We start from the raw sequence: 18,139 nt of genomic DNA, 5'->3' as shown, positions 1-18,139 counted from the left end.
AAGGTGGCAAAGCATCTGCAGCATGTCATTTAAACAACTGAAGCCTAAATTTACCTAAAACTTAAACAATACTGTATTGCTGCTTTGCAATCACTGGCCTTTCTATATTCAATTACACCAAAATACACTTACAATTATTTTTTATTTTTATTAGAAAGTTGTGTATTAAATATAAATTATTTTACAACATTATAAATGTCTTTACTGTTTCATTATACACTATATTGCCAAGAGTATTGGGACAATCTGAGTATTGGGAAGTGATTGCAATCACTTCCATGGCCACAGGTGTATAAAATCAATCACCCCGGCATGCAGACTGCTTCTACAAACATGTGAAAGACTGGGTCGCTTTCTTGTGCTAGGCCATGTCAAATCACAGAGTGGGGTCAGGTGCACAGTGCGCAGAAGTCGCCAACTTTCTGCAGAGTCAATAGCTACAGACCTCCAAACTTTCAAGAACAGTGCGGAGAGAGCTTTATGGAATGGGTTTCCATGGCCGAGCAGCTGCATCCAAGCCTTACATCACCAAGTGCAATGCAAAGCGTTGGATGCAGTGCTGTAAAGCACAACGCCACTGGACTCTAGAGCAGTGGAGACGTGTTCTCTGGAGTGACCAATCACTCTTCTCTGGTAATCCGATGGGCGAGTCTGGGTTTGGCGGTTGACAGGAGAACAGTACTTGCCTGACTGCATTGTGCCAAGTGTAAAGTTTGGTGGAGGGGGGTTATGGTGTGTAGTTGTTTTTCAGGGGTTGGGCTTGGCCCCTTAGTTCCAGTGAAAGGAACTATTTATGCTTCAGCATACCAAGACATTTTGGACAATTTCATACTCCCAACTTTTTAGGAACAGTTTGGGGATGGCCCCTTCCTGTTTCAACATGACTGTGCACCAGTGCACAAAAGCAAAGTCCATAAAGACATGGATGAGCGAGTTTGGTGTGGAGGAACTTGACTGGCCTGCACAGAGTCCTGACCTCAACCCAATAGAACACCTTTTGGGATGAATTTCTCGTCCAACGTCAGTGCCTGACCTCACAAATACGCTTCTAGAAGAATGATCAGAAATTCCCATAAACACACTCCTAACATTTTTGGAAAGCCTTCCCAGAAGAGTTGAAGCTGTTTTGCTGTAAAGGCAGGCGTCCCAAAACTTTTGGCAATACAGTATAATGTATATAGTGTTTTTTGAACTCCCTATTGTTCAAAGAAATGAAAAAAAGTATCAAAATGTCCCTATTATATTACTTAGCAGAAACGTTTTTAACTTTGATAGTAATAAGAAATGTTTCCTGAGCAGCAAATCAGCATATTAGAATGATTTCGGATCATGTGACACTAATGCTGAAAATTCAGCTTTTTCACAGCAATAAATTATATTTTAAAATATATAAAAATAAAAATGTTTTTAAAGTGTAATAATATTTCACAATATTATTGCTTTTATTGTATTTTTATCAAGTAAATAAAGATCATGTGACACTGATGCTGAAAATTCAGCTTTTTCACAGCAATACATTATATTTTAAAATGTTTTTTTAAGTGTAATAATATTTCAATAGTTGCATAAGAGACATCTTTTAAAAACATAAATCTTACACCAAATGTCTAGTTTGGATATTAAAAATCATCCAAATTTGTCTTTTTTTTCAGGGTCCCCCAGGAGCTCCTGGAGAAAAGGTTAGCGCTTCAACAGCATTTTCATAAATTTAATGATTACATTTTTTTGCCTTCCATAACGAAGTTCACCCATGAGTTGTGAACATGCCGTTTGAACATCTGTCTCTCAGCACTTTAATAAGCGCCGACATGCAAACCCGCCCAGGCAGAGCCAGCTGTTATGTGCTCGTATTCACATCAATGTTGCTTCTGGATCTAAATCGTGTTTTTGAGGGCAATTATGACCACAAACAGGTGGAAGCCTAGATCCAGACTAGCCTGTGATGTTTTCTGAGAATTAGAACCCTGATCCTTTACCCATCTTCCCCCAGGGAGATGCTGGCCTGCCCGGTCAACCAGGAACACCAGGGAAAGAGGGCAAAAGGGTGAGTAAAGCCAAGCAGGCCGCTGCCTGTGTGGGCTGGATCCATGTTGCATTATGTGTTTGTGTGACCGACCCGTCAGCGAGACAAGCCTTCGGGAGTCACCCGGCGGCAGCTGGAACGAGAAAAAGATCGGAGAGCTCTGTGTGGGCCTGGTCTCATGGGAATGACTCTGAATATTCAACCGTAAGGTCAATCGTGGACTGACAATCCCAGCAGGAAGCAATCTCAAGGGTGATTTATGGTTCAATCGCGATATGCTCGAATGTATTGAGAAAGCGATACTGTTTCATTATTGATTTTATCCTTTGCTTCTCAATGCCACCGGTCAAGGGTTAAATTGTTGCGCTGCTCACGGCCCAAAAAGCTTTATGTGGAATTTGACTGCCTGCAACAAATTGCTGTTGCGTGTTCCGCTTATTTGAATTACCTAAGCCATTGAGCCATTTCACTAGAGGCATGCTAACACCTGTTAACGCAAATGTTATCTCGGCTCCTCGAGTGGTTAATGGTCCTGAATGTCGTACAGTTGTTTCTCGACTCCCTTGAATGTGATAAAAAAGTATTAAAAATGCATGCCACTTAGATGGAGGAGAATACTTGGGGTCCGCCGCAGGGACTGTAAGCGCAGCATTAAGCCCATTCAACAGAATGAATGAATATTTATTATCCTCTGCAGTGGTGTTCACTGGAGTGTTATCATGACACTGTTGGGTATTTTCAGTTCAGTGATGGATTGAGTGATGCACCATGCCATAGACATCTGGATTTGGTCCACACTGGTTGGGAATGTTTCCACACGGAATGCCAGAACAATTCCTCCATAATTGGTTTCTGTATTCAGGGCAAAACAATACGGATGATTAAGAATGTGTGTTCTTATTTGTTAAATTATTAATATATATATATATTAAATTTTATTTTAAAAAGAAAATTTGCTAGAAATTAGAAAGCTAGGAATTATATAGCTATTTAACTCCACATAAATTCATTAGTCACCATGAAATCAAAATTGACAATTATTATTTTTCTATTCTATTTCTATTCTATTTCTGACCGGAAAATTTTCTGTTTTGAAATTTTTAAAACCACTGCTTCATCGGAATGATATGAAACTTGGTGACTTTTCTAGCATTAGGTATGTAAACACACACAAAAAATTGGGGTCATGATTCGAGCATGCTAATTGGTCGTAAAAAAGAAAAGTAGTGTTCATTGTCATAAATGACCGACCATAGGAAATGAATGGGAAATCGGCAAAAACACAAAAATTCTCCGAATATTTGTGTGTACAATCTACAAAACGGCCACAATGCTGAAAAAAAGTACACAGCAGTAAAGGGGTGACACTCTAAAACATCAAGAGTGGGATATTGACACACACACGCACACATGCACACTTATACACACATACACACCTATGAAAAACTGAGCCTATGAACCACATTTGGAATTTTAAAAATCACAGCTTTATCAGAATGATATGAAACTTGGTGACTTTTCTAGCATTAGGTATGTGAACACACAAAAAAATGAGGGCATGATTCGAGCATGCTAAGTGGTCTTAAAGGTCCCGTTCTTCGTGATCCCATTTTTCAAACTTTAGTTAGTGTGTAATGTTGCTGTTAGAGCATAAATAATACCTGTAAAATTATAAAGCTCAAAGTTCAATGCCAAGCGAGATATTTTATTTAACAGAAGTTCCCTTTCAAAGCCTACAGCGAACGGCCGGTTTGGACTACATCCTGGTATTTCCTGCTTTAATTACGTCAGTAGAGCAGTTTGTTGACTAACCTCCGCCCACAAGAACACGCGAAAAAGGGGGCGTGGTCTTGTTGCTCCCTCGTGGAGAAGAGGGAGTGTTGCGTTCGGTTCGGTTCGGTTGCGTTTGTCGCCATCAGACGCTGTTATTTTCATCCCGGAGTCAAATCACCTTTGTTTGGCCTTCAGGGGCTGTAGTTTGAGTGCGTTCATCTCCCCGTTATGGTAAGAGGCGTGACCTTCTCGGGCAACGTGTGCTAAGCTGCTGTCGAATCACAACACGGGAACCGCTGGCACAATCAGAACTCGATACGTATTTCTGAAGGAGGGACTTCATAGAACGAGGAAATTCTCAGGCCGTTTTGAGGACAGTGAAAACAGCGGTATACAGATAAGTAAATTGTGTGAAAAATACTGTGTTTTTTTACACATGAAACATTAACACATGTTATATTGCACACTGTAAACACAATCAAAGCTTCAAAAAAACACGAAAAAAAACCTTTAAAAAAAATACTTCCACTTGTGCTCTTCGGTCAAAAATGACCACAATAGGAAATTAATGGGAAATCTGCAAAAACACAAATTCACAGAATTTTTTTTTTTTTTCCTAACAAACAAAAAAAATATATATAAAACTTTATAATAAATAGTGTTTGAGGTTTTTTAAATATATATTCAAATCCATCAAAAAAAAAAAAAATCATTAAATGTGTCCAGAATTAGGGAATTCTCAAGCCTCTCCATAGAGACCTCAATCATAGAGTGATTACACCCATAGTTGCATGATTTCTTAAATAATTCCAAAATAGGGTGCTAATCTGCCTTCAAAAAAAATAATTTTGAAGGCCTAGTCTCTATTTTAATCTGAAATTCTGCAATAATAATAATAAAAAAAAAAAAAAATTTTTAAATAATTTTCAATGGCAAAAATAGACCATCAGTATTTGCATAAATATTAAAAAATACCATAAAATCATCTCAAAATACAAAATTAAAAAGAAAAAAAATATTATTGAAGAAAAATAAATTGCTTTGGTTTTACTCGGGTGGAGGAAGTTTAATTTTTAGGTGTCCGGTCACTTATGACCAGGAAGACAACCAATGCAACCCCTAAACGAAGAGCATCAGAGGGTTTCTTAAGGAAGTATTGAAGTATTTATTATAAATATTTTATCCATGCACATCATTTTTTTCAAATTCATGTCCCTTCGTAATCTTTAATCAAATTAATTTCCCCTCCCTCTTGCTGCACCATCTCTTTTCTTTCCTGATGACTGTTTACTGGCGGGAGGGCGGGGCAACCTGTCACTCATCATGAGATCGACCAATAGAAAACCACAACCATCCAACAATCCAATCAAGTTCCAATGTACAAAATCAAGTCCTGCCCTACATTTTTTCTCATTTCACTCGAATCTTTGTCCCAATAGGGAAGAAAAAACATTATCGTAATTTTGCTGGAGAGCTATAACGAAAGGCGTAACAAAAGGTTGTACAAGATGTAAAATTTTGTGACAGTTCTGTCATCTGGCCTGAAACATTGTCAAACCGGCCCCGGGCCAGCAGATCCATCCTCATTGTTGAGCCCTGCTATTATTAGTCTGATTATCCAGACGTTTGGCATACGATCTGGATCTGATGCACAGTGCAACAGAGACCAGCCAGCAGGGGCGCCGCTAAGGGGGGGAAAGTTAGGACGATTCTAAGGGCCCACACACTTTTGGGGCCCCCAGAGATTGGTTTATTAGTAGTAACAGTACTAGTAGTAATGTATTATAAATGTATAATCTACCAAAGAGTTACAAATATAAAAAAAGATGGCTTATTTCTGCATTTCCGGCAAAATCCAGCAAAACGCTCCACTGATGAACTGCTCACGCTCAAATCCCACTCTGACATGAAGTTTCTCTGTACTTTAATTGTTACAGCCATTAAGGTATTTATTTTTATATTTATGTTGAAATATTATAATGTTATTTTTTATGTCCATGTTGTCAATCTGTTTCGATTATGAAAAGTGAACAGCCTGAGATAGGACACATAAGATGCGCAATGCCAGGAGACATTGAGTGGGTCAGACATGATTGTGACCACTTCATTAAGTTTTGTTTTGTAGAAATTGTATCTTAATTTTAATCAATGTTTCATCAGCCAATTGGGGCATTCTGGGTTGAGCAAGCAGAGCTTAAATGGTCAGTATTATTAAATTGCAGACAGATTTTGGATAGCCAGGTTGGTGTGGTAGAGGGCCCAACATCATATTCTTTCATTGGGCCCAAAATTGCTAGCAGCGCCCCTGCCAGCCAGAAGAACCAGGAAGAGCCATTTGGCTGACATGTAAAGTGATCACAGTTCACTTTGTTTTTATGTTGTTTAATGGAAATGGATTATACTGTGAACGAAAATATGTAGACTTTTTTTTTTTTTAAATCAGAATTCCTGTCTGTCCAAAATTCAGTTATAATATTTCAGAATCGGAATTATTTCCGTGGAGTTTCCGAGGTAAAAATTGCACTTGAATGCCCTCTGATGTCGTGTTTACCACTGGGAATTTCGGAAATCATTTTGATACCCAAATTCCCGAGATGGGCGTGCTATAAACTTTAAATATGGTGGTGGGGAGAACTACTGCTGTGACAGGTATGATTTATTCGTTTTTACCCCAAAACAGCTAGATCGTCTTGACTTGTTGGTAATGTAGCCTGGTGCATATTTACTTACTCGAGTAATCATTTGAAGCGTAGGCTATTGTTTTATACACCGCAAAAATAGTCTGCATTTGACCGAAATGACAGAATCTGGCATCGTAAATGTTTCTGCTTGGCAGTGCATGTGACACTAAATCATTTTGGTTTTAATTAGATTTTCCCAATAAATAGGCAAGAATAAACATGATGTCCTCCATGATTCCTGTTCATTCCGACAACAAAGGACTTGAATGCAACAAGCCCTTAATCACGACTTCTAAAGTGGGAAGTAGGACATTTCCGATGAATGCCTCACTGATTCACATGACTCACTGATTCACATGACTCACTGAATCACATGACTCACTGGCCCTGTCCCAAATGGCACCCTAAACCCTCACGGTCTTCCTCTGAGTCCGCACTTTCGCAACGTAATGGGGCTTTGACTGCCGGGAAGAAGTCCACTGCGTAGCTCGCACTAGTGCGGGCTTGGCAGAAGTGCGCATCGAGGGCACATATCGACCTCAAAGGGGGCGCTCGTGAGCACCCTTCTAAGACCTAAAATGACAAATGGGACACCCTGCGGTCTCGTGGACTTAACGGACACGCGCACGCAGCGGCCATTGTAAGCCCACAAGCCCGAAAGTGCACATGAAGTGTGCCATTTGGGACAGGGCCACTGATTCACATGACTCACTGAATCACATGACTCACTGAATCCCTTGTGAGTCAGTGAGCACGTGAAGGCAGCATTGTGTCAAATATCTATTGTGTACAGCAAAAGAAAGTAATTGTGAAAGATATAAACTTGCAGTTAAATCTTGCGATTCAGACTTTATAACTTGCAATCGTGAGTTTATATCACAAAATTATTGGTTTATATCACGCATTTCTGAGAAAAAAAGTCTGAATTGCCGGATATAAATGCGATTGCGATTAAAAAAAGTCTGAATTGTGAGACACAAAGTCAGAATTGACCTATCGGTAAGCCCCTCCCCTCGAACGCAGATGAGCCAATAGCAGTTGAGTATCAGTTGTGCCGGGACCGGAACTCGGACATCTTTAGGTGTCAGCGCCATAATGATGCATTGGAAATTCCGAAGCTCTCATCGGTTTGATGGTGTTTATGCTACAAAAATGCTCAAATGTCGTGCCTGAGGTACTGTAACACTGATTCCAGGGATCCTGAGAGGATTTTCTGTTTGTCATACTCTCGTTAAGTTACGATTAAAGTCCCTGCTAACATACAACTGTAATAACTAACTGTTCTCACGTCATGTAACACTGTAACGTTAGGTCAAAAACACAAAGGTCTACATTTCCGTGCCTCTCCATTAAACTGGTTATATGTAAATTAATTTAATTTTAGATATGTTTAAGGTCTACATTATCTGTCCGACTAAGGAGGACTCCTATTTTGATGGGTATTATAGTCTACGGGTGGTGAAAGGGAGAGCTCGCACGCAGTTTATCGGAGTTGTTTTGTAGATCATACAAAGTTTACCAGTTATTAACTGCACCCTCGAAAAGGCATAAGGTCTGTGTATATGTTTGTTTACTGTTAGTTTTATAAGTGTTTTTGTGTAGTTTGCTGTATGTTAATGGTAATGCAACAGAGAGAGCAACGGAGAGAGATAGTTTGTGAATGAGACGTTAGTGCGCACTTCTTATGCTTTGTTTGTTCAGCTCTTGCGATATTTTTTTTGGAGTGAAAAAGGACATAATAAACTTGATAAACCATCAGAAAAGTCTGGCCATCATTCGGACGGGGTATACGCTACATTCTGTGTCCAAAAACATCTTGGGATAAGGTTTTCACACTGACGGCTGTCATTGTAAGATATAGCAACTCCGTTTGTTTGTCCTAGTTAGCAACAGTAACTAAGGGGGGCGGGGCTTACCGATAGGTCAATTGTGATATAAACTCACAATTGCGAGCTATAAAGTCATAATTGTATGATATAAACCCGGAATTTTGTGATATAGACTCATGAAATCAAAATCGTAAGATTTAATTGCAAGTTTATATCTCTCACAATTCTGAGAAAAAAATTAAATTGTGAGATTAAAAGTCACAATTATTTATTTATTTGCAAATTGTTTTATGGCTGAAACAAGCTTCCATACTCATGTCATTCCAAACTTGGATGACTTGCCCTCAAGTTACAAGATAATTAAATCTCGCAATTCTGACTTTATAACACGCAAATGAGTGTTTATATCACACAATTCTGAGTAAATAACTCACAATTGCTAGTTTATATCACAAAATTCTGAGTTTATATCTCACAATTCTGACTTTATAGCTTGCAAATGTTTGTTTATATCACGCATTTCTGAGAAAAAAAGTCAGAATTGTGAAATAAAAAGTTGCAATTACCTTTTTATTTTGTGGCAGAATCAAGCATCCATACATGAGGGTGGGTAAATGATGCCAGGATTTTCATTTTTCCCTTTAAAGCAAAATGATCAGTTCTGCAAATGACATCTGATAGGCCGCTGCTAGATAGTAGTCTTACTTAGAGAACAAAACAAGAAGTGTACTTTCAAGGTACAATAACTCATATACATTTTTTCCAGACAGTTAAACATTTCATTAAACATTTCTCTGAAAACAAGCGCAATGTGTTTGTACCCTACCTTCTGCGAGATTAAAAGGCCACTACAAGCATATGACCTTTCGTGCAAAATTCTGAACATAATGTCAGCTTCTACCAACATGATTCCTCTTTAATTGGTTGGTGTTACAGAAAAAAGCTGTTTAGAATCCAGACGCTGTGTTCTAATGATCTCGTGGTCTGCACCCCACGAATTCATTAAATTCCCTGTGCTCGCGAGGGATCGCGCTAACTTTTACCGCCCACGCGAGTTAGTTTGCCGCGAGACTTAGTTAGACTGAATTCTTTTCCGGCTGCCATTTAAATCAGTGTCAAGTATGTTGTTTTGTTGCAAAAGTCACTATTTGGCCCTATAAATAACTTTGCTTTGATGACTGCACAGCTTCCCGGCAAGCAGGGAAGTGGTAAGGTTTCGGGTTATATTTGGCGAGTCACATGTAGCCGGGTAACTTGTTGAGCAGGTCTGCGACACTCTGCAGTCTTGGAGGCTATTTGGGGAAAGGAGGGACATGGGTCATTATTACTGGCCTTCTAGATGACGACGAGACTGCTGGCGAGAGACTCTCACCTAATTAGCAGCTCTCATTTTCCACACCACTATCAGTCATACATGGTTGCCATCTTTGCGGCAGTGAATTTTTCGCTGCTAGCAAGGTTAACTCTTTGGCCTGTGTCACACGACAAGCGTAAGCATTTATTTGCGTGGATATATTTCGGCAGCCAACAAAGAGGTTACAGTATTGACAATGTGCATGTAACAGTTTTGGTGTCTTTTTTCTGCACATAGTGCCCAGAAATCAACCCGAAAGAGTTGAAAGTATGCCATATATATATATATTTACACAATATTTTGCAATATGTTCTTTTACGAAAATCCTTTTCTGAATCAGGATTTTTATTTCAAAATATAAAAATGTATAAACATTAAAATGATATATTGCAATATGTTCTTTTACAAAAATATGTTTCTGAAGCAGGATTTTTAAATAAAAATATACAAATGAATGAACATTAAAATAAACAAAATTGCTCAAATCAAAATTGTGTACGATAATAATAGTTGTTTTCAAATGTTATCTTTTCCTTATTTGTTTAAGCAGAAACCTCACAAAATTTTATTGTTAACCTCTTAAACTGGGATCATTTTTTGGATTTCCGCCTGGATTTGGCCTACCCAAATTGAAAAGCTTCCCATACACACATACAGTGGTCTAAATACACAATTTTGGTGTCATTTTAAAGGAAACCCTTTGAAGTTTCATAAACCACTGCTAAAAGTGATAAACATGTAAGTATATGTTGTCTGAGCTGTAATAACCCCCCAAAAAAGAGGCGCTTTAAGTTTGAAAAGTGTGTAACTCAGGCCCTGTGTGCTCTAGCAACCTGCAGACAGTTTGGGCTGTTTCCACTAGATTCCAGAAAATAGTGGAAAAAAGAATTTTGTATGCTAGATTTATTCAAATGGTTCTGACGGGAGGCCGAATTTCAATTTGGGTAGGCCAAATCCAGGCTGAAATGAGTAGTAGTTTAGTGTAAATAATTTACTTTGTGTACAAATGCCAAAGTGATGCATGTCTCCAGAAAGTAGAGACTCTAAGCTTTCAAATGGTACCACATATGATGTTAGAGCTCCTCCTCCACAGACATTTTAAATTTAAAGTATATACTTGATGATGTAATTCTGGAGCCTGTACAGGGAAAAACAAGACAAATTCTCTGAAAATGTATATTCTCCATGATATTATATTCCTATTTAAATATATTACATTTAATGTGTTTTAAAGCATCGTGTTTACACACACACACACACACACACACACACGTATAATTTAATAAACATAATAATACAAAATAAATATAATAAAATCAATAAACATTCAAATAAACAAAATTGCTCAAATCAAAATTTTGTAATAGTTTTTAAATATAATCTTTTCTTATTGTTTAAAGCTACACTGTGTAACTTTTTTAGTTTATTCTTAGCTAAAAACACTTAGTTCTTTCAAAAATATATGTGCTCATTAATGTATATTTACTTCTTTCAAGTAATAAAGTATTCTCGTAAGTTTATAATATGCCATTGAAAATACATACGGGTGAGGGGTTCGAATGCGGGTCGCCATGTTGCCCCTCCATCTTGAAAGTACATTAGCCAAAGAGGGACATACCCGTAAATTCAAGCTTCGCCTTTCGCGTTTTAACACTCGATGGCACCGTGTCGAATGTGGATGAGGTTGAACTGGAAGCCATGTTAATCTTGGACTAAATCGGCCACCGTAGGAGTTAAAACGAAATCGGAATTGAGAGGAACAGAAACTAATATTCACTGGATGGTCATATACCTTTTAACCGCTAGATGGGGGAAAATATTACACAGTGTAGCTTTAAGTATAGACCTCAACATTTTTTATATTTTTTAAAAACAGGACAAATTCTCTGAAGATTGATATTCTCCATGATATATATTCCTTGTTTTAATGTGTTATAAAGCATAATTTCACTATAACTATATATATATATATATATATATATATATATATATATATATATATATATATATATATATATATATATATATATATACATTTAAAATTGCTATTCATTAATGGACTTATTATGTTTGCTGGGTGAAACAGGCCTTTTAAAGGAATAGTTCACACAAAAAAAATTATTCCCACCCATTACACACTAGGTGTGGGGGAAAAATCGATACAGCATAGTATCGCAATATTTTGTGAGGGGATATTGTATCGATACAAGGACATCAATATTTTCAGGAACTGAATTTATGCTTGTATTGTGCTAAATTTTACCGTAAGCTCTGCACTTTTAACGCAATAAATAATAATTTGAAATATTCTTTTTAGACTTTAATATCACAAACAGCGCATCACTCTCACTCACATACACGTGCACAGTGAGCTGTGTGTGCAGGAATATTCTGAACGTGGAACGTGATTCTCGCATGTTCTGAATGTGGACCACTCTGTCCATTTTTATGTGTTTAGTTACATGTTGATTTGACACGCAAATGCAAGAAAGCTGCGCACTGCAATGCAACAGAACTTCACTCACAATTACAATCAAAGAAGCTTTGCCGCTTCAGCCACAACACACCGGTAACATCACAATATCCTCACCGTCGTTTTGATATTTTACAATAGTAAAAATAATTTAGTTCAGTTAGACAACCGATTAACTACAATTAAAAACAGAATGTGCAGCGTAAGCCGAACAAGAGTGGCAGCACATCAGCAGCAGGAGTCAGATTTCATTCATCACGAGAGTGAGGAGCTGAATGACAAATATGATCGCGGAAGATTTGGTTTCAATGCAAAATGTAAAAGCGCCTATTGAAGTGAGTTTGTCATTGTGCTGTTTTGTTGTTGGTATTTTCATTGAGAATAACAACCAACTCACCATTCAAGCAATGCCTTCCCCTGAATTGGTACTAATTCTAAAGTGAAAGTAAATCCATTCATAATGGCCGTATTAATATGTTATTGCAATAGCATATCGCAATTTACATCGCAAAGTCCCAATAATATCGTATCGTGGCTTAAGTATCGCGATTAAAATTCCCACCCCTATTACTCACCCTCAAGTTGTTCCAGACCTGTATGAATTTCTTTCTTGTGTTGAACACAAAATAATATATTTTGAAGAATGTCGGAAACCCAACTTCCATATAATTTTTAGGGGTTGTTGTTCACAATAGTTACCCATATTCTTCAAAATATTTTCTTTTGTGTTCAGCAGGAGAAAGAAATTCATTCAGGTTTGGAACAACTTGAGGGCGAGTAAATGAGGGCAGAATTCATTTCTTGTTGAACTAACCCTTTAATAGATCAGAGTTATTGGAAGAGATCACATTACGGTGACCTGCCTTCCTCACTGATTAAGCAAATACAATATCTCTTATAATATATTCAGGAAATTTGAGACATGCGGGCTGAATCAATGTTCATGGAAGCAAGCTGGAAAGCCTTTCTCATAGATTTCTTAGTGGAAGGGTCAAGGGAGTCAGCCCTCCTGCCATCCGGCTGATGAAGTTTAGTTAATAATGTCTGAATGTCAATATCTGTAATAACTCAAGCATATAGCAATAAAAGACACTAAAATAACAATGGAATGGATCTGACCACCCGTGGGAGAAGAGCTCATGTTAATTATGTGATGGAAGATCAGAGAGAGGGTAAGAGCGTTCTTACGCTGCAAAAATTCATTTTATTAATTGCTATTTTCTTCTAGGTTTCTAGTAAAACAAATCCAATCATTCTTTAAATAGGATTAATTACTTGATAAGCAAAACTGCCTATGACTAGGGGCGGCAATTGCTTTAATGGTGGGTTCGTTCTTATTCTTAATGAAAAACAACAAACCAGTACAATGACAAACTCACTTAATAGGCACTTTTACATTTCGCTTTGAAACCAAATCTTCCACCGTCATCTTGTCATTCAGCTGTTCGCGTCAGTGTCTGTTCACTAACTTGAACTAAATGATTTTTCCTACTATAAAAAAATCTAAACGACGGTGGGTTGCGAAAATATCGACACTTGCCGTCCTTGCCACACATGCTGTATCGATTTTTCCCCCCACCCCTACATACGACTTGTCTTTTTTTTCTTGATTTTAGTATAAACCTCACACAATTGTGTTTTTTATGCTTAAACGCGAAAACATTAAACCAAAAGGTTTTTCTGCCCCGGCCACCACATCATTTAATTTGCCCAAAATTAATGTTGTTTTCTAAATAGCGCTAAATATATAAATGTTATATATTCTTAACATTTCTCATGGAATTGTGACCACACAGCCTTCTTTTCGGCTCATCCGCAGCAGTTTCTTGGGCTTGTGCCCACTCTGCCCGCCCGTTCCGCTCATCGAAAATGAATTGCTACCTACCTAGCAGGTAACTTTTTCCAAGCAGGTCCCAGTGCTGTACTTCACCGCCCCCTCGCACTTCTGCTGCTATCTGTCTGTCTGCCCACAGAAAGACTAGAATAAGCACCATACAGTTCTGGAAAAATGAATCAAATCACGGAATTAATACCTCCAAGTTCCTAATATATGTTTTTTGAAATTTGAAACTTTGAAAATGTGAAAGTTTTGACAAAACTTTTAAAGGGGTGATGAATTGATCAATCATCTTTCCCTTTTGATATATAAAAGGTCATGGTAATATAAGAATATCCTGTAAGTTTCAAAGCTAAAAACTAACATGACAGCTAAGAGCAGCATAGAGCTAAACAGCATCGAATTTCTAAGCAGTAAACATACCACATAAGCTTTTCGGATTCAGATTTTTATGCATTCGGATTCCAATATTATGAATGCATGGATGAACTTTATTTTTAATGAATATCCAGCTCACATGGGGAAGACATTGCACATATGTTCATTTAACCACGGATTCGTTTGTAAACAAGAGACTGGATTTGCAGACAGGATGAGATTACATGAACGAATGAAGCATATAAAATAAAAATGTTGTTTTATATGTGATAGTATTGCATTGTTACAGATCGTTTGATATCAATGGATTATGTGTACATGTCTAACAGAACATACCTTAGCACGCTGTCACAGGCTGGAGAATACTTTATTTGTGGTGTTCTTGGTTCATTACTGTACTGTCTTGATGTGCGCTGTTCACTCTCTTGACTCGATATTTGAAGGGCGCGCTGTGTGTGTGTGTTTGTATGGTTCACAGTTATATTCATTAATAAAAAAATATAATTCCAATCAATTGCGGGTGGATGAGAGATGAATCATTGTGTTTGTTTGATAAAGCCATTTGCGAGCCCTGGCTGTGGGCTGGGCGATTCATTCCGGTTGCCGTTTTCCACACGCTGTCACTAACAGGGGGAGCAGAAGCTCATTAAATATGCAAATCTTATCCAATCCTAGCCGTGGGCGTTTACTTCCAAGTCTTCAGTGCGGCACGCCCATCAAAACTGAGCGTGTCTTGTGCCCTTGTCACCACTCTGCCACTTATGTATGTATGTATGTATGTATGTATGTATGTATGTATGCATGCATGTTAAAAACATATATTTTAACATATTATATTATACATATTTTTTTATATTTTTTAAATATATTTTTAATATATTTTTATATATTTTATTATTATTAGTAGTAGTAGTAGTAGTAGTAGTAGTAGTATAACTAATATTATTATTATTTAAAATTGCTTGCACATTTTAATACTTTACAACATGCATTATTATCATTAATATTAAAGTGATATTATTTTTAATTTAATTACATTTTATTATTAATAATATTGATAAATACTAGTATCGCTATATTACTATTATAACGTTTTAATCGTCATTTATAAATGAATGAATAAATACAAATGAAAACTTTATGGTATGTATTTTATTTATTGTATTATTATTATTATTATTATTTTTTTTTTGTGATCAACTTTTTATTGTTTTACATATAACAAAATAAAATCCATTCAACCAAACAAACAAACAGGGAAGGGGGGAGCATCAGATGAGTCATCAATAATTTAACACTCTGGAGAGAAAAAAATAAATATATATTTTTTAAAATATATAAATAATAATAATAATAAGAAAAATAAATGTATTATTATTATTATTATATTTATGTATGTAATTATTTTAGAAATTGTACTGCTATTATTATTACTATGATAATTGTTTTAATTATTTGTCTCTTCAAAATAAAGAAACAAAAACATAAATAAAATAAATATTACAAATTATGAAATGTATATTTTTAAATATAGTATGTATTTTATTTATTTGTATTATTATTGTATTATTAATTATTGTTGTTATTATTATTAATTATTATTGTTGTTATTATTATTATTTATTATAATATTATTATTATTATTATTATTATTATTTTTATTTTTTTTATTATGTTTATATTACAATTGTATCTTTCCTTCTTATTTTTTACTTTATAATGATTTTATTTTATTTTTTTATTATCTAGCAAAAATGAAACTTTGAATTATTTATTATTTGTTTTGCGTTATAGTTTGGTGCTAATGGGCACTGAATATTTACGTCTAGTGACGCCCCTGCTAATGAGACCACAAGGTGTGTTTACATTTTGCGTGTGTGTGTGTGTGTGTGTGTGTGTGTGTGTGTGTGTGTGTGTGTGTAAGTCCCAGTTTATTATTTACGTGTCTGTTTATGTTGGAGGGTGGCATCGAGTTGATTTAAATAAGGATGTGTTGCGACTGGATTGCACTAGGAGAAAAGGCATGAATAGTAATGTGAAAAGGCTTACTTCTATCCATTATGGATGCCACTGACACCGCATGATGAGCAAAATTGGAGGACTTTGGGACCATGTGACACGCTACGAGAGATCAAACAGGAAGCAGAGGAGCGCCAGAAGGGGAAAAAAAAAGGATCTCTCTCCTTCCCGATGGCGGCACACTGAAATATTCATCAGCAATGGTGTGCAAAGCTGGGCTGCTGGCTTCCTGCGCCACAGGACGTAGAAAAGCACAGGCACGCATGCCATGGCAACGAGACTGCCAGTTTACCTTACACATAGTCAACTGCCAACTTCAGCTGACAGACATTTGCACAATTAGTCAGAATCGAGTTGGAGAACGGCTACTTGTGCTGCAGGTGTGTGTGGGAGTGCGTTTGTGTGTGTCTGTGTGTGTGCTTGGGTAAACAGAGAGGGCACAAACCTCTGTTATACACCCACAGTAAATAGATGGTTTTATTATGGTTTTATTAGGAGAGAAAAAAGCAACAGCCCACACTTGCGTATCACGGTGCGCTCGCCCCTAAGCCAGAACATACACGGAGCATGTTCTCGTTTAATGTTCTGCCAAGTTCTCCAGCGCTCAGCGCTGCCCTGGTTGGCATACAGTCATGAGTGGGTTCAGTGTAGATGTGTTCGATGTGTGCGTTCACCTCACACTCACACATAATGCTGTTCATCGCCTGTTGAGCTAGTGGGATGCAGAGTATTATCAAATAGGAGCTTCAAACTCTTCACTAAGCGGCTAAGGACGTGGAGAGCTCACTCTTTACCCTAATGTACAAATCTGCTTTTTCACACAGTATGCAGCATAAATCATCATTACATTAAATCGTCATTTTGGATCCATTTTGTAACGTAAAAACGGGTTTGTCAAAGCCAAGGTATTTGACAATTAATTATTTTTGAATTGTATTTATTTTTCTAATCAATTAATATTGCAGCTGTATCTCAGTGGATATATACTAGCATGTATAGTGTAGCATTTACTCTGCATCCAAGCCTTACATCAACAAGTGCAATGCAAAGCGTCGGATGCAGTGGTGTAAAGCACCAAAGACGTGTTCTCTGGTGTGACCAATCACAGTTCTCTGTCTGGCAATCCGATGGACGAGTCTGGGTTTGGCGGTTGCCAGGAGAACGGTACTTGACTGCATTGTGCCAAGTGTAAAGTTTGGTGGAGGGGGGGATTATGGTGTGTGGGGTTGTTTTTCAGGGGTTGGGCTTGGCCCCTTAGTTCCAGTGAAAGGAACTCTTAATGCTTCAGCATACCAAGACATTTTGGACAATTTCATGTTCCCAACTTTGTGGAAACAGTTTGGGGATGGCCCCTTCCTGTTCCAACATGACTGCGCACCAGTGCACAAAGCAAGGTCCATAAAGACATGGATGAGCGAGTTTGGTGTGGAGGAACTTGACTGGCCTGCACAGAGTCCTGACCTCAACCCGATAGAACACCTTTGGGATGAATTAGAGCGGAAACTGCGAGCCAGGCCTTCTCTCCCAACATCAGTGCCTGACCTCACAAATGTGCTTCTAGAAGAATGGTCAAAAATTCCCATAAACACACTCCTAAACCTTGTGGAAAGCCTTCCCAGAAGAGTTGAAGCTGTTATATCTGCAAAGGGTGGCCCAACTCCATATTAAACCCTACGGATTAAGAATGGGATGTCATTAAAGTTCATGTGCATGTAAAGGCAGGCGTCCCAAAACTTTTGCCAATGTAGCATATACAGTACAAAGATAAAATG

The 18,139-nt window shown here is 37.4% G+C and overlaps 1 protein-coding gene across 1 annotated transcript in view; it reads left to right on the top strand.

The window, feature by feature from the left end:
- LOC307141746 (uncharacterized protein) overlaps positions 1-18,139 on the top strand; it is a gene marked incomplete at its 5' end in the record, with an annotated part of 252,555 nt that overhangs the window by 82,616 nt on the left and 151,800 nt on the right. Inside the window, 2 exons of the mRNA XM_079842185.1 lie at positions 1,653-1,679; positions 1,991-2,044. Coding sequence (XP_079698311.1) covers positions 1,653-1,679; positions 1,991-2,044 — 81 coding nt within the window. The remainder of the gene's footprint in view (positions 1-1,652; positions 1,680-1,990; positions 2,045-18,139) is intronic.

The sequence above is a fragment of the Gobio gobio genome (assembly GCF_949357685.1).
Source record: "Gobio gobio genome assembly, chromosome: 18".
NCBI lineage: Eukaryota > Metazoa > Chordata > Actinopteri > Cypriniformes > Gobionidae > Gobio > Gobio gobio.
Note: the sequence above shows the minus strand (reverse complement) of the source record. Positions and strands in the feature narration are given on the sequence as shown.